This window comes from Mustelus asterias, unplaced genomic scaffold (genome assembly GCF_964213995.1).
Source record: "Mustelus asterias unplaced genomic scaffold, sMusAst1.hap1.1 HAP1_SCAFFOLD_184, whole genome shotgun sequence".
Classification (NCBI taxonomy): domain Eukaryota; kingdom Metazoa; phylum Chordata; class Chondrichthyes; order Carcharhiniformes; family Triakidae; genus Mustelus; species Mustelus asterias.
This window is the reverse complement of record NW_027590182.1, coordinates 341,789-358,679: the sequence shown is the minus strand read 5'-3', so window position 1 is coordinate 358,679 and position 16,891 is coordinate 341,789. Positions and strand designations below refer to the sequence as shown.

At 46.7% G+C, this 16,891-nt stretch overlaps 3 protein-coding genes and 1 long non-coding RNA gene across 4 annotated transcripts in view; 2 read left to right on the top strand and 2 right to left on the bottom strand.

The window, feature by feature from the left end:
* LOC144485303 (uncharacterized) overlaps positions 1-16,891 on the bottom strand; it is a 461,444-nt gene that overhangs the window by 285,166 nt on the left and 159,387 nt on the right. The window lies entirely within an intron of this gene.
* The window catches only part of LOC144485284 (uncharacterized), a 283,279-nt gene that overhangs the window by 134,169 nt on the left and 132,219 nt on the right, over positions 1-16,891 (bottom strand). The gene's annotated exons all lie outside the window — the stretch shown is intronic.
* LOC144485305 (uncharacterized) lies at positions 6,764-12,842 on the top strand. The gene is made up of 2 exons (XM_078203515.1): positions 6,764-6,894; positions 8,515-12,842. Exon 2 carries the CDS (start codon positions 8,816-8,818, stop codon positions 9,827-9,829), a length of 1,014 nt encoding a protein of 337 aa, XP_078059641.1. The 5' UTR covers positions 6,764-6,894; positions 8,515-8,815; the 3' UTR covers positions 9,830-12,842.
* On the top strand, positions 9,869-10,249 carry LOC144485306 (uncharacterized). The gene has a single exon (XM_078203516.1). It carries the CDS (start codon positions 9,869-9,871, stop codon positions 10,247-10,249), a length of 381 nt encoding a protein of 126 aa, XP_078059642.1.

Sequence of the window (16,891 nt, the reverse complement as noted above, 5' to 3'; positions counted from 1 at the left end):
GTTAAAGTCCAACAGGTTTATTTCTTCGCAAATGCATTTGTTCGCTCGTGGCATTTGCTAACAAATAAACCTGTTGGACTTTAACCTGGTGTTGTTAAACTTCTTACTGTACAAATGGGCGAGCAGAAAGAGCTGTTCAAACTCTGAAGGAGGGATTGAAGAGAATGGCAGGCGATACTTTAAGAACAAGCTCTCAAGATTTTTGTTCCAGTTTCGCATCACACCACAAGCCACAACCGGACTCTCTCCTGCGGAATTTTTAGGTAGAAGGTTCAAGTCTCATCTGGATCTGCTTCATCCAGATCTCAGAGCAAAAGTGAGCAGGAGACAAGAGAAGCAGAAGGAGGGACACGACTACCACGCCAAAGAGAGGCAGTTCAAACCGGGTGATCAGGTTTACATCAGAAACTTTGGGAGTAACCAAAGGTGGTTACCGGGAATAATTTTAAACCAAAGTGGTCCAGTATCTTGGGTGGTGAGACTGTAAAACGGAAGAGTTGTTCGCAGACACCAAGACCATATTCGCTTGCGGTGTGACCCTGAGTCAGGAACAGTTTCAGAGTCAGCAACCATTACTGAGAACATGGCAGAGGGTCATGCTGCTGTGGATGTTCACCAGGAAATGGGTCCAGCTTTGCCAGTTGACTCTGCTGTGGGAGTGGAAGAGGAATGTTCATGTACAGATTCTCAAACTCCCTCTTCACCTCCCATTCCAGAAACACCATTACAAGATTTACCAGTGGTATTGTACAGGTCGCAATGCAACCACAAAGCTCCTGACAGACTTCCGTATTGTTAAAGACATTACTTTGTTGTATTTCTGTCCTGATGGGGGATTGAAATTTAAGGGGAGGAGAAGTGTTACAGAGTGATCTTCTCAACCTCTCTCCCTTCTGTGCACGTGCGGACTTTGGGTGGGGTTTCAGTCTGCAAGTCCAGGCTGGTTCCAATGCTCCTGTTCCCTTTTGTTTACCACTGTTTTTTAAACTTTGTCTTTAATTTATATAAAGAACATCCTGCTTTTAACAATGCATTTGACTACCTTATTTGTGGACTGAAGTTCCCACAATTGTAAAACAGCCAGATTAGTTAAATGGACAGCTTGAACTGTAAAACAATTAAAGAATAAATGATTCATTAATACAGATGTTAGGCTAGAAATGTAAATTTGAACACAAAAGTTCTTAACTTTTAGAATTATAAACATAATAAGAATGGTTAAAATGCTGTGGGAATTATAAGATATTGCCTTCTGATGCCAACAGAATGGAAAAAAACATAACAAGACTTGTTAGGGTGGCCCGGTGGCACACTGGTTAGCACTGCTGCCTCAGCGCCAGGGACCTGGGTTTGATTCCCGGCTTGGGTGACTCTGTGGACTTTGCACGTTGTTCCCGTGTCTGCCGGGTTTTCTTCCGGGTGCTCTGGTTTCCTCCCACAGTCCAAAAGATGTGCTGGTTAGGTGCATTGACCATGCTAAATTCTCCCTCAGTGTAACCCAAACAGATGCCAGAGTGTGGTGACTCGGGGATTTTCCCCGGAACTTCATTTATTAGTGTCACAAGTCGGCTTACATTAACACTGCATTGAAGTTACTCTGAAAACCAGCATGTCTTTCGGACTGTGGGAGGAAACCAGAGCACCCGAAGGAAACCCACGCAGACACGGGGAGAATGTGCATACTGTGACCCAAGCCGGGAGTCGAACCCAGGTCCCTGGCGCTGTGAGGCAGCAGCGCAAACCACTGTGCCCTACAGAGAGGTGTTGGGAGCTGTTGATTTTACAAGTTATCCATGGTTTCGGAGCCATCACTTCATGTCCTGGTCTGAAAAGGATAGAGAGAAATCTGTTCATAAGATCTTGGAGCAGAATTAGGCCATTCGGCCCATCGAATCATTCGATCATGGCTGATATGCTCCTCATCCCTAGTTCCTGCTTCTCCCCATAACATTTCATAAGTTCATACATTCAATTGTTAAAGCTGAGCTTTCTCCTTTTACTGTTAATCGATACTTTCCTTTTTTATCTTTCTAACTTGTTACATTTTTAATGGTTAATAAACTTCCTGAATTCACCATTTAAAGTATTCTTTCGAGCCACATGGTTAAGTCACTGGAACCTGGTGTGATTTACAGTTATGGAGTTATTGTAAACAAGAGAATCTCATAAGTCTTAGTTCAAATAAATCACCATTCTCACAAATGGAATGCTATCCTTTATTACGAGAGAAATTGAACATTGAAGTAAAGATGTTCTGCTTCAGTTATACAGGGCGTTGCTGAAACTGCATCTTGAACACCGGGTGCAGTTTTGTCTCCAATTAAACAAAGGATCGTAGGATCCCTGCAGTACAGACAGAGGCCGTTCTGTCCATTGAGTCTGTACCAAACAGCATCCCACCCAGGCCCTATTCCCATAACCCCACACATTTACCCTGCTAATCCCCCTGACACAAGGGTCAATTTAGCATAGCCAATCCACCTAACCCGCACATCTTTGGACTGTGGGAGGAAACCGGAGCACCCGGATGAAACCCACACAGACATGGGGAGAACGTGCAAACTCCACACAGACAGTGACCCAGGCTGGAATTGAACCTGGGTCCCTGGTGTTATGATGCAGCAGTGCTAACCACTGTGCTGCCGTGCTGTCCCATTTTATAAATACCATGGAAGCAGTTCAGAGGAGGTTTCCTAGATCGATTCCCAATCCAGCAGTGTGAAATGTTAACTCTGTTTCTCTCTCCACAGATGCTGCCAGACCTGCTGCGTTTTTCCAGTTCTTTCTGTATTTATTTCAGATCTACCTGTAGTGGGGGGAAAAACACTATTTACTATCCAGGATAAAATAAATGTCCTTCATCAGCTTTTGTGGATCATTTCAGTGGAAATGTGCTCTCCCAGGCTCAAAGAGCATCAGCCCACTGGAAGCAAAGTCGAGCGATCGGCCAGTCCAGCAGAAAGAATCTCTCCTACCCTTCCACTTCACCAACTATAAGAATAAACATGGTTCAGTCCTGAATGTGATTAATGGCAGGAATAACAGCAGAATCCAACCCGTCATCACTTGTGAACTTGCTGGCGTCTCCGCAGGCTGGATGACTGAGTGAATCCCTTCCCACACGCACAGCAAGTGAACGGTCTCTCCCCAGTGTGAACTCACTGGTGTTGCCGCAGGTGGGATGATGTTCTAAATCTCTTTGTGCAGTGAGAGCAGCTGAACGGTCTCTCCTCAGTGTGAATGCGCTGGTGAATCATCAGTTCCCGAGAGCTTTTGAAACCACTTCCACAGTCAGAACATTTAAAGGGTCTCTCATTGGTGTGAGTGAGATTGTGGTTCAGCAGGCTGGATGACTGAGTGAATCCCTTCCCACACACAGAGCAGGTGAACGGTCTCTCCCCAGTGTGAATTCGCTGGTGTATCCGCAGGTGGGATGATGTTCTAAATCTCTTTGAGCAGTGAGAGCAGCTGAATGGTCTCTCCCCAGTGTGAATGCGCTGGTGAATCATCAGTTCCCGAGAGCTTTTGAAATCACGCCCACAGTCAGAGCATTTAAAGGGTCTCTCATTGCTGTGAGTGACTTTGTGTTTTGACAGATTGGATAACTGCATAAATCCTTTCCCACACACCAAGCAGATGAATGGTCTCTCTCCAGTGTGAACGCGCTGGTGTTTCTGCAGATCGGGTAAATGAGCGAATCCGTTCCCACACTCAAAGCACATGAACGCTCTTTCTCCAGTGTGAACCAGCCGATGTCGCTGCAGATGATATAACCGAGTGAATCTCTGCCCACACACAGAGCAGATGAATGGCCTCTCCCCAGTGTGAATACGTCGATGAATTTCCAGGTCACAGGGGGCTCTGTATCTCTTCCCACAGTCCCCACATTTCCACGGTTTCTCCATGATGCGGGTGTCCTTGTGACTCTCCAGGTTAAACAATCAGTTAAATCTCACACAGAATGTGGGTACAGTCTCTCCCTGCTGTGAATGCTGCGATGTATTTTCAGGCTGTGTAACTGGTTAAAGCTCTTTCCACACTCAGTTCACTGGAACACTCTCACTCGGGTGTATCTGTGCCTTGGTACTTTTCCAGTCACATTGATATTAAAGGCCTGTTGACGCAGACAGAACAGGGAAACATTTCTCCTTCTAGATTCAAAGGCCGATAATATTCAGGTCCGGATGAATTGAGTGAGGGTGTCGGATGCTGATGTGATGTTTGTTTCAAGATTTTGGTCTGTCAATCCTCACCTCCTCATATCCTGAAACGAGTTTGAAAAATTCATCAATGTCAGCACAGGATAGAAATTCAGAACAGACAATTCCAGTTTCTATGGAACATTCTTCCTCTCTCATTCCCCAAAAGCTGTAAATCTCCATCCCACACACTCTCCCTCCATTCTCACTCTGCTGTATCTAATATTCACCCTCCCAATTCTCCTGAAGGTGCTGATTGAGGCTGATTGACAGATCCATGCTCACTGCTTCCTGCCCTGGACACAGAGAGCTAGAAATCTCCATGCAGGCTGCCAGACAGATATATGTCTATCTGACTGGACTAACAATGTGTGGAATGTACAGACTGGATTCACTTCCTTTCCCTTCAGTTGCTGCAAGTCCCCAATTTTCCCCAGAATGAGAAAATAAATGGAAAGGGGGAGAAAAGAAAGTGTTTTACTCACAGATGTTGGCCTCTTTTAAGGTAAAAGAAGTGGCTTTGCCTTGTTCGGGAATCGAACCCAGGCCTCCCGCATGACAGGCAAGAATTCTACCACTGAACCACCAATGCACAGGGCAGAGAAAACTGCTCAGTTCTTTCAACCAGTGCTTTCACATGCAAAGAAATGTTGATGATTTGCAGCAGCAAATTCAATGCTGCTAACACACACAACAACACTGTTGGTTTCTTTTTGTTTATTACAAATACGTTAATACAAAACAATTACAAATACACAAAGAACAAATGTGAAAAAAATACATTACCAATGGCTAAACGCCATCCATTTATCAGTTACTACCTTCCATTTCGGAAGGGTTCATCGTCAATTACAGTTTTCCAGGGCATTGCCCTCAAAATACACCTCCATTTACAAATCATAATCTACAAATCTACAAACATTAACACAACACTACAACTGTACACAACAAAAAAAATAAACACTGAAGCATAAGGGCACCGTCCCCTGGGTTTGTCCACCTGCCGGGGGATGCAACCCTCCAGTGGTACTCACATCCGGGGGTTACACCTTACGGATGTTCAGCCGGAGGGGGGAAATGGGGGAAACCACCCCGCCTACTCAATCCGGAATCCCTTCCGGAATTTCAGCCGGGGCGGTGGGAGAGTCTCTCCAGGGTACTCAGTTCGGGCCTGCCTTCCCAATTTTTCTCCCGGAGAATAAAAATCCCTCTGGTGTTACTATGTCCGGGGCTTCACCACCCAGAACTTTCCCCAAGTGGATGTCACACCCCCCGGGGGTGACTTTATCCAGGGGGGGGATGCCCCCCAGGCCACAAATAACGCAAGAAAATAGACGGGGGCCGGAACAAACCACCAACTATCATAACAGGAAAACCACATATTACAATAACAAACAATCCATGAACAACCATACAATTGTGAAACATTTCGGAGGCATCGCCTTCCAGAGCTTCGCCCATCAACATTCCACCGTCCGAAGTCGACAACGCTCAACTACAGTCCTCCAAAGTCCACCACTCCGGGCCAGATCTTCCAAAATCACACTCACTGGGGCTGCACCGTCTGGGGTCACACCCTCCGCGGCTGAACCTTCCGAAACCATAGTTCCCAAATGGCTCCTCCCTGGCTTGGGCCCTCCGAGACTGCATCCACCCGGGCCACGCCTTTCAAGGCACAGGAATCCCAGCGAGAGCAGCATTCAACAAGCCCCAGCCGAAACAAAAAGTTCTTGCACAAGTCACGAACCCAAGCACTTGGAACAGAAACTTCACGCCGACCAAGGCGTTCCTCCCAGCGGCCACATTTCCAAAAGCTCACCGCAAGGCGCGCATTAAGCCCGCCTTGAACTCCTTATCCTCTGCCCGCCCCCTGCCTGGAGCACACCATACTGGCCAACACGCAAAGCGAACGGCCAATATGGTGGACTGGCTGGACAATCCAATCTTTCCCACTCACAGAGGTTGGAGACAGGAGGAAGATTGAATCTATCTGAAGCTCAATCTTTGTTCAGAGAGAGGAGGAGGATGAGCAGCAGTTTGTTGGACAAACAATGGAGGAACATTCGTGCAGCCATTGACACAAGGCCCGGACTCTGACTGGCTGGAGGACCAGGGCTGATCCGGTCCTCCACGCATTGCCATTGGTCAATCTGCCGCATGTAGACAATAAGGGGCGGAACCCGAGCCCACGTGGGGGTGGGCGGGGCTTTGACCGCCAGCCGCGCTGAGCTGGTGTCCAATCCGCAGTGTGCTGCTTCTGTAACCAGTGATATTGCTGCCAATGGGACACTGCGTGCTGGGAACGCCCCTCTGAGTCATTGTGACGACTCAATCCAACAGCAATCACTCTGCTCCGCGCCAACATCCTTGGATCCCAGTGCGCAGGCCCGGACGCCCGGACATGGGAGCCCCGACCCCACCCTTTGTACCCCCCTCCCCCGGCACCTCCTCGAGCCAAGGTTTCCAGGCACCCGGCCCTGAGGGAGAGGGGAAACTGCGCATGTGCAGGGGAGAGCCCGCCCCCTGACCTTCACGCTGAGGTGTTGACCAATGGGAAGAATTGGAGGACCGGAAGGACTCTGGTCCTCCAGCCAATCACAGGACGGGCTTTGTGTGAAAGAAGATTGCGCTTCAGACTGACTGAAACTTCCTCCTGTTTGTTTATTTGGTTTGACCTTAAAAGAGGCCAACATCTGTGAGTAAAACACTTTCTTTTCTCCCCCTTTCCATTTCTTTTCTCATTCTGGGGGAAATTGGGGACTTGCAGCAACTGATCACAAGAAATAGAAGCAGGAGAGGCCACCAGGCCCTTCAAGCGACCCTGCCATTCAGAACAATCCTGGCTGATCGATGCCGGCCTCCTTTTGTGAGCCATTTCCCCATCGCCCTCTATTCCTCAATCTATCAAATATTTATCCACCTCCATTTTAAATATTTCTAATGATTCAGCCTCTACCATCCTTTGGAGCAGAGAATTCCAGAGATTCACCACCCTCAGCGAGAAGAAATTTCTCCGCACCTCAGTTTTAAATGACTGGCCCTTTAACTTCATAGAAACATAGAAACCCTACAGTACAGAAAGAGGCTATTTGGCCCATCGAGTCTGCACCGACCACAATCCCACCCAGGCCCTACCCCCATATCCCTACATATTTACCCGCTAATCCCTCTAATCTACGCATCCCAGGACACTAAGGGGCAATTTTAGCATGGCCAATCAACCTAACCTGCACATCTTTGGACTGTGGGAGGAAACCGGAGCACCCGGAGGAAACCCACGCAGACACGAGGAGAATGTGCAAACTCCACACAGACAGTGACCCAAGCCGGGAATTGAACCCAGGTCCCTGGAGCTGTGAAGCAGCAGTGCTAACCACTGTGCTACCATGCCGCCCCTTGTAGCGTGTTCTCTTCCTCTCGTGAAAATATCTCACCATCTACTCTATCAAGCTCCCTCAGGATCTTATACAGATTTACAGATGCACCATAGCAAGCATTCTTTCTGGTTGTATCACAGTTTTAATGTGGCTCCTGCTCTGCCCAAGACCGCAAGGAACTACAAAATGTCGTGAATGTAGCCCAATCCATCACGCAAACCAGGGCCCCCCATCCATTGACTCTGTCTACACTTCCCACTGCCTTGGCGAAGCAGCCAGCATAATCAAGGACCCCACACACCCCGGACATTCTCTCTTCCACCTTCTTCCGTCGGGAAAAAGATACAAAAGTCTGAGGGCATCTACCATAAAAAGGCATTTCATAGAAACCCTACAGTGCAGAAAGGGGCCTGCTGCTGTCAGACTTTTGAATGGACTTACCTTGCATTAAGTTGCTCTTTCTCTACACCCGAGCTATGACTGTAACACTACATTCTGCACTCTCTTGCTTCCTTCTCTATGAATGGTATGCTTTGTCTGTATAGTGCGCAAGAAACAATACTTTTCACTGTTTGTTAATACGTGCGACAATAATGAATCAAATCAAATTATATGTTTGAATAAAGTCATCCTCACTCTTCTAAACTCCAAGGAACACAGACCCAGACTATTTAGTCTCTCGAGACAGGACAACTCTATTTGTTCTGACCTCGCTGTCCAGGACAGGAAGCAGTGAGCATGGATCTGTCATTCATCCTGAATCAGCACCATCAGGAGTGTTGGGTGGCTGAATGTTAGATCCGGCAGCGTGAGAATGGAGGGACAATGTGTGGGATGGAGATTTACAGATTTTCATTAATGACAGAGGAAAGGATGTTCCCATAGAAGCGAGAATTGTCTGTTCTGACTGTGATGTTTTTTGTAAATTGTTTTTAAAGGATATCAGAAGAGGAGGAATCACAGACAGAAATCTCAAATGTCACATCTCGATCTGACAGAGTCACGATCTGTCGGCTTTAAAAGATTTCAAACATCAGTGTGATTGGAAAAGCACCGAGACACACACACACCTGAGTGAGAGTGTTCCAGTGAACTGACTGTGGAAAGAGCTTGAACCAGTGACACAGCCTGAAGAGATATCACACCATTCACAAAAAAGAGCAACTGTACCTGTGTTCTGTGTGTGGATGAAGCTGCAACTGATCGTCCAACCTGGAGAGACACAAGGACACCAGCACCATGGAGAAACCATGGAAATGTGGGGACTGTGGGAAGGAATTCAGGTTTTCGTCACAACTGGAAATCCATCAGCGCATTCACACTGGGGAGAAGCCATTCACCTGCTCTCAGTGTGGGAAGGGATCCACTCAGTCATCCCACCTGCTGACACACCAGCGAGTTCACACTGGAGAGAGGCCATTCACCTGCTCTCAGTGTGGGAAGGGATTCACTCGGCTATCCTTCCTACAGTGCCACAAGAGAGTTCACACTGGAGAGAGACCATTCATCTGCTCTCAGTGTGGGAAGGGATTCACTCAGTCATCCCACCTGCAGACACACCAGCGAGTTCACACTGGAGAGAGGCCATTCACGTGCGCTGAGTGTGGGGAGGGATTCACTCGGCTATCCTTCCTACAGTCCCACAAGCGAGTTCACACCGGGGAGAAACCGTTCACCTGTTCTCAGTGTGGGGAGGGATTCACTCAGTCATCCCACCTGCGGATACACCAGCAAGTTCACACCGGGGAAAAACCGTTCACCTGCTCTCAGTGTGGGGAGGGATTCACTCAGTCATCCCACCTGCGGATACACCAGCAAGTTCACACCGGGGAAAAACCGTTCACCTGCTCTCAGTGTGGGGAGGGATTCACTCAGTCATCCTCCCTGCTGATACACCAGCGAGTTCACACCGGGGAGAAACCGTTCACCTGCTCTCAGTGTGGAAAGGGATTCAGTTATTCATCCCACCTGCGGGTACACCAGCGAGTTCACACTGGGGAGAGGCCATTCACCTGCCCTCAATGTGGGAAGCGGTTCAGTGATTCATCCCATCTGCGGAGACACCGACGAGTTCACAGCGGGGAGAGGCCGTTCACCTGCTCTGTGTGTGGGAAGGGATTCACTGATCCATCAACCCTGCAGAGACACCAGCAAGTTCATACTGGGCAGAAGCCATTTATCTGCTCCCAGTGTGGGAAGAGATTCCCTCTCTCATCCCAGCTGCTGACACACCAGAGAGTTCACACTGGGTAGAGGCCATTCACCTGCTCCGTGTGTGGGAAGGGATTCACCATGTCAGCCAATCTATTGAGACATCAGCGGGTTCACACTGGGGAGAGGCCATTCACCTGCTCTCAGTGTGGGAAGGGATTCAGTGATTCATCCGCTCTGCAAATACACCAGCGCATTCACACTGGGGAGAGGCCATTCACCTGCTTTCAATGTGGGAAGGGATTCAGTCAGTTATCCAACCTGCAGATACACCAGCGAATCCACACTGGGGAGAGACCATTCACCTGCTCTCACTGTGGGAAGGTCTTCTCTTGGCTTTTCAAACTGCAGACACACCAGCAAATCCACACTGGAGAGAAACCGTTCACCTGCTCTCAATGTGGGAAGATATTCAGTGATTCATCCTCCCTGCAGAAACACTGGCGAGTTCACACAGAGTAGGGGTCGTTCACCTGCTCTCAACGTGGGAATGGAATTGCTTACTCATTCCATCTGCTGAGACACCAGCGAGTTCACAAGTGATTCCAGGGTTTGGATTCTGCTGTTATTGTTTCTGCTCTCACTTATGTCCAGGACTGCATTTTGTTCATTCTCTCAGTTGGTCAACGGGGAGAGTCAGAGGGTTTCTTTCTGCTGGACTGGCCGGACTCACGGCTTTGCCTCCAGTGGGCTGATGATCTTTGAGCCTGGGAGAGCACATTTCTTGTCTTCAAATTTCACAAGGATCACAAGAGTGAAGCACGTTTGTCAGTTCAAAGATATTTCATTCGTAATTCTGTTTGGAACCCCACTGAAGTATGTGACATTGCCATGGAGATGGGCTGTGGTACTTATATGGTTCTTTTGTTTAATTTATCGGGATGTTTCTCACAGAAGAAAACTAATATATGAGATCCTGTATCTGAGATGGATTGGGAAACTGCATCAAAAGGTATAATAGGAGACAGGTAATAGCTAATATTTCAGGGATTATTATATGTTGATGAGAGGGTCAGTTAGCTCAGTTGGCTGGATGGCTTGTTTGTGGTGTGGAGTGGTACCAACAGTGCAGGTTCAACTCCCGTACTGGCTGAGGTTACACACAAATGCCCCACCTTCTCAACCTTGTCCCTCATTTGATGTGTGGTGACCCTCAGGTTAAACCACCACCGGTCAGCTCTCTCTCAAAGCGGAGATCAGTCTGTGGTCCTCTGGGACTTTGACCACTTTCATTTCACATATATATAACAAATATAGATTCCTTTAAGGAACAAAAATCCAATGGGAAAAGTGAAGCAACTATGGCTTACAAGAAAAGTTAAAGATTCAATTAGATCCGTGGAAGAGACTCAAAGTGGCCAAAATATTCATAAGGCCAAGGATTGGGAACTTGTTTTAGAATTCAACAAAGAAGGACCAAGAAACTGATAAAGAAAGAGAAAATTGAATATGAGTGCAAACGAGCGAAACATAAAAACTGATTGAAAAAGCTCCTATCGGTATGTGAAAAGGAAAAGATTCACAAAGACAAATGTGGGTCCATTCCAGGCGGACACAGGAGAGTTTATAATAGGAAATAGGAAAATGGCAGAGAAACCAAACAATGTGTCTGTGGAGATAGTGGATACACTGGTGGTCATCTTTCCAAATTCTATAGATTCTGGAATGGTTGCTGCAGATTGGAAGATGGAAAATGTAACCCCACTGTTTAAGGGGAGAGAGAGAAAATGGGAACCACAGACCTGTTAGCCTTAAACTGTTTTCCCTCAGTAGGAGGGAAAATGCTACTATCTATTATAAAGGATACTCTTGGACACCCAGATTCCTCTGAATCTCAGAGCTCTGCAATTTCTCACCATTTAGATAATAAATCTTTTATTCTCTCAGCCAAATTTGACAATTTCACATTTTCCCGCACTATATTCCATTTACCATATCTTTTCCCACTCACTTTTCTGCATCACTTTGTATCTCCTTACCACCTCTTCACGACTTACTCTCCTGCCTATCTTTGTATCATTGGAACATAGGAGCAGGAGCTGGCCATTCAGCCCATCGAGCCTGCTCGACCATTCAATCCAATCAGGGCTGAACATCCACTTCAAGGCCTTTTCCCCCACACTATCCCCATATCCCTTTGTGATATTGGTATTTAGAAATCTATCAATCTCTGCTTTAAAAACACTCAATGACTGAACTTCCACAGCCCTCTGGGGTAGAGAATTTCAAAGATTCACAACCCTCTGAGTGAACCCGAACAGGTGCGGAGTGTGGCAGTGAGGAGATTTTCACAGTAACTTCATTTCAGTGTTAATGTAGGCCTACTTGTGACAGTAATAATGAACTTTTAAAAAATAAATATCTCCCCTGAGACTGGACCTAAGTGGATTCCCCTTTATTTGGAAATTGTGTCTCCTGGTTCTCGACTCCCCAGGGAAAACATCTCATCTGCACCTCCCCTGTCTATCCCTTTAAATATTTTGTAAGTTTCAATGAGATCACCTTTCATTCTTTGAAACACCAGAGAATGCAGACTCGGCAAGCCCAGGCAAGTCGTGGGGATTACAGATAGTGTGACATGGACCCAAGATCCCAGTTGAGGCCGTCCTCGTGTGTGCGGAACTTGGCTATCAGTTTCTGCTCGGAGATTCTGCATTATCGTGTGTCTTGAAGGCCGCCTTGGAGAACGCTTACCCGAAGATCAGAGGCTGAATGCCTGTGAGTGTTCCCCGACAGGAAGAGTACACTCCTGCCTGGTGATTGTCGAGCGGTGTCTTTTCATCCATTGTTGTAGCGTCTGCATGGTCTCAAAATCTCACTAACTGTCCTGGCTTGAGACAATTCACACCTCTTTAACCTGTGCTTAACCCTCTCTCCACTCGCATTGTCTGCACCTGTAAAGACTTGATTACCTGTTAAGACTCACATTCCAACCATTATCTTGTAATTGAGTTTGTGTCTGTATATGCCCTGTTTGTGAACCCAATTCTTCACTCACCTGAGGAAGGGGCTGCGCTCTGAAAGCTTGTGCTACCAAATAAACCTGTTGGACTTTAACCTGGTATTGTGAGACTTAATGATGCCGAGGAAATACGGCATGTCTGCCATGACTCTCACCAACTTTTACAGATGCACCATAGAAAGCATTCAAGTCTGAGATCACGTACCAACCGACTCAAGAACACCTTGTCTGCTGCCATCAGACTCTTGAATGGACCTATCTTGCATTAAGCTGATCTTTCTCTTCACCCTAGCTATGACTTTAACACTATTTACTGCACATTCTCCTTTCCTTCTCCCTGATGTACTCTATGAACAGTATGTTTTTTGTCTGTATGTTGTGAAAGAAACAATACTTTTCACAGTATCCCAATACAGGTGATAATAATAAATCAAATCAAAGACGTTACCACTGAGTCACCTTCTTCCCTAATTGGAGGAGGGCAGGGAGCTCGGAGGTTGTGGGGCTGGTGGAGGTTCCAGAGACTGTCTATCATGGAGAAAGTGGCTGCCTCCATGGAGCTTCAAGCACGGCTCTGACTTGCCTCCAAGCAGGTCATGACCATAAACTGTAAACTTCCAGCCCTTGTCCATTGTTACATCCCGAGGACCAGCTCCCCCTCTCTCTGGCTTTGTGCTGATTGTCGATCCGGCTGGGAGCCACTGGGTGGATGAGTGGGTGAAGGAATGTTCAGTGAACATGAAGGGGGTTGTGTCTGTTTCCCCATTTTTGTTCTGTTCACTTTTCCAATATTTATTTATTTTCATTTTTAACCGAAAGATATTCAAGTTGTAACACTGAGATCCAGAGGAGTTTAAATCTGTTAAAATCAATCCCATCCTGTACACAGGAGGACTGGACTGGCCCCAACTTTTTATGGTATCAATAAACACAGATCTTACAAGATGTTTATCGGGGGAATTGTTTTTCTGTGAGACCAGGGACAGTCAAACTCTGTCCCAAAGTTCAGATTAGAGCCTTGAGCCTGGGCTATGGGGCCACACACATGGAGCCCCGTTCCCAGATGTCCTTTCCCAGTTGTCCTTCACCCATGATTTAAATCACTCCACCATTGGTGGCCGTGCCTTCAGCTGCCTGGACCCTAAGCTCTGGAATTTCCTCCCTCAACCTCTCCACCTTTCCACTTCACTTTCCTCCCTAAAGACTCTCCTTATAACCAATCTCTTTGGATCATCTGACGCAATATGTCCTTTTGTTCCTGTGTAACTGCTTAGGATATTTTATGTGAAAAGCACTACATTAATATAAGTTGTTGTTGTAGTTCAGTGAAATCTGATCACTTACTGAGTGAGTGAGTTTGTATAAATGTAGCTCAGATGGACACAGTTTGTTAGAACAGACCTGGGGAGAAGGAAGCTCTGACCTAACCACTGGACCTTTTGTTCCAACTTGCTTTTACACCCTGAAGCTAAATGTTTTCCAGTCACACTGGCTGTCTACAGAATAAATCTGAAATTTTAAACACCCCCCCCCCCCTCCTTAAATAAGAAAAAAAAACAATATAAATACATTGATATCAACTGCATGGCTATCATTGCAACATTTTTTTATTCATTTGTGGGATATGGTCGTCGTTGGCTGGCCAGCATTTATTGCCCATCCCTAGTTGCCCTTGGTGGGCATTTAAGAAACAACCACATTGCTGTGGCTTTGGTGTCACATGTAGGCCAGACCAGGTAAGGACGGCAGATTTCCTTCCCTAAAGGACATTAGTGAACATACATGCAGATATAGGAATTAGGAGGAGTCAGCTACTTGGCCCCTTGAGTCTGGCCTACCATTCAATAAGATAATGTCTGATCTGATTGTAACCTCAACTCCATATACCCACCCACCCCGATAAATTTTCACCCCCTTATTTATTGTTACGATCCTTGACCAGACCCCGGGATGTGAGGGGAGATCCAGTTAGGGACAATAAACACTTTGATTGAAATAATGGTTGCGATTCAAGACACTTGACAAGTGGCACGGTGGCACAGTGGTCAGCACTGCTGCCTCAGCACCAGGGGCCCCAAGTTCGATTCCCGGCTTGGGTGACTGTCTGTGTGGAGTTTGCGCATTCTCCCTGTGTCTGTGTGGGTTTCCCCCGGGTGCTCCGGTTTTGTCCCACAGCCCAAAGGTGTGCTGGTTAGGTGGATTGGACATGCTAAATTGCCCCTTAGTGTCAGGGGGACTAGCTAGGGTAAATGCATGGGTTATGGGGATAGAGCCTGGGTGAGATTGTGGTCGGTGCAGACTCGATGGGCTGAATGGCCTCCTCTAGGGATTCTATGAGTCTAACAAGTGAATAAAGGCACAAGATTCCACAGATTCTGGAGCAGGACTGGAGGGGGCACTCCGCTCCCTCTCGGTCCTCCAGCCCGCCCCTCATTCACTCTAGTTGGTTGGAGGACCAGCCGCTCCCGCTTGGTCCTCCAGCTGCTCCCTCTCGGCTCTCCAGCCAACCAGCGAATCCTCTCTCTTCATTGTTGTGGAATCATAACCTGGAGCAAAGGCCCAACTGAGAAAAGGTGATTATTTCTGGATATTTAAAATCAGTAATAAAGTCATTAAAGTTGATTTGTTGTTGTGAGCTGCATAATTTGTTGGGATGAGAGTGAAGGAATGGACCAACAGCCTGAGTCACCAGTTTAAGGACAGGAGGAGAGAGAATCAGACTGAATCTGGAGCAATGAGCAGAGAGGGACAGGAGTGTGTGGGACACAGTTACAGATCTGGGGAAGTATATATGGGGGAACTATAAGTATACAAAGAGGAAGAGAATAGCTAAAGTAAATGTTGGTCCTTTAGAGGACAATACTGATGATGGGGAACACAGAGATGGCAGAGACACAAACCAATATTTTGCCTCTGTCTTCATGGTAGAGAATCATGAAGATTTTCCAAAAACTATCGTTAATGTAGAGGAACTTGGTACAATAACCATCACTAGGGAGACAGTGTTGAATAAACTAAAAGGATTAAAGGCAGATAAGTCTCTGGGGCCTGATGGCCTGCACCCTCGGGTATTAAAGGAGGTGGCAGCAGAGATAGTGGATGCATTAGTTGTGATATTTTAAAATTCCTTGGTTTCTGGTAAGGTCTCGGTGGATTGGAAACACGCTAATGTGATGCCTTTATTCAAAAAGGGAGAGGGAAAAAAGTAGGAAAGCAAAGGCCAGTTCGCTTGACCTCTGTAGTGAGGAAGTTGCTGGAATCAATCGTTAAGGAGGAGATGAATGAGCATTTGGAACGTCAAAGCTCAATCCATTGTCAGCATGGTTTTATTCAGGGTAAGTCATGTTTGACAAACTTGCTTGAATTCTTTGAGGATATAACCAGCAAGGTGGATAGTGGGGAACCTGTGGATGTGGTATATATAGACTTCCAGAAGTCGTTTGACAAGGTGCCACATAAAAGACCGATCCAGAAGTTGAGATCGCAGGGGATTGGGGGTATTGCACTAGATTGGATTGAGGATTGGCTCACTGACAGAAAGCAGAGGGTCGGGATAAATGGGTCCTTCTCTGGCTGGCAAAATGTAACTAATGGGGTGCTGCAGGGGTCAGTCTTCAGACCTCAACTCGACAATCGATATAAATGATCTGCAACCAGGGACAGAGTGTAACACAGCAAAATTTGCGGATGACACTAAAATAGGTGGGAAAGCAGTCAGTGAAGAGGATATAAAGATTCCACAGATGGATATAGATAGGTTAGGAGAATGGGCAAAAGTTTGGCAGATGGAGTTTAGTGTGGATAGGTGTGAGGTTATCCACTGACAGAAAAAAATGGAAAGGCTAATTATCTAAATGGAAAGCAGATTCAAAATGTGTCCAGGCAGAGGGATCTGGGTGTCTATGTTCATGAATCACAGAAAGTCGGTCTGCAGGTGCAGCATGTCATAAAAAAGGCAAATGGGATGTTGGTATTTATTGTAAAGAATCTGGAGTATAAACAGGTGGGGAGGTGGATTTGAGACCAGGGAGAGATCAGCCATGATCTGATTGAATGGCGGAGCAGCTCGAAGAGCTGAGTTTACCAACTTCTGCTCCTAATTCCTCTGTTCCCTTGAAAGCTTCCACAGAAACTAGAATTGT

Coding starts and splice junctions, on each gene's coding strand:
- LOC144485305 (XM_078203515.1), top strand. CDS start 8,816: ATGGAGAAACCATGGAAATGTGGGGACTGTGGGAAGGAATTCAGGTTT.
- LOC144485306 (XM_078203516.1), top strand. CDS start 9,869: ATGTCAGCCAATCTATTGAGACATCAGCGGGTTCACACTGGGGAGAGG.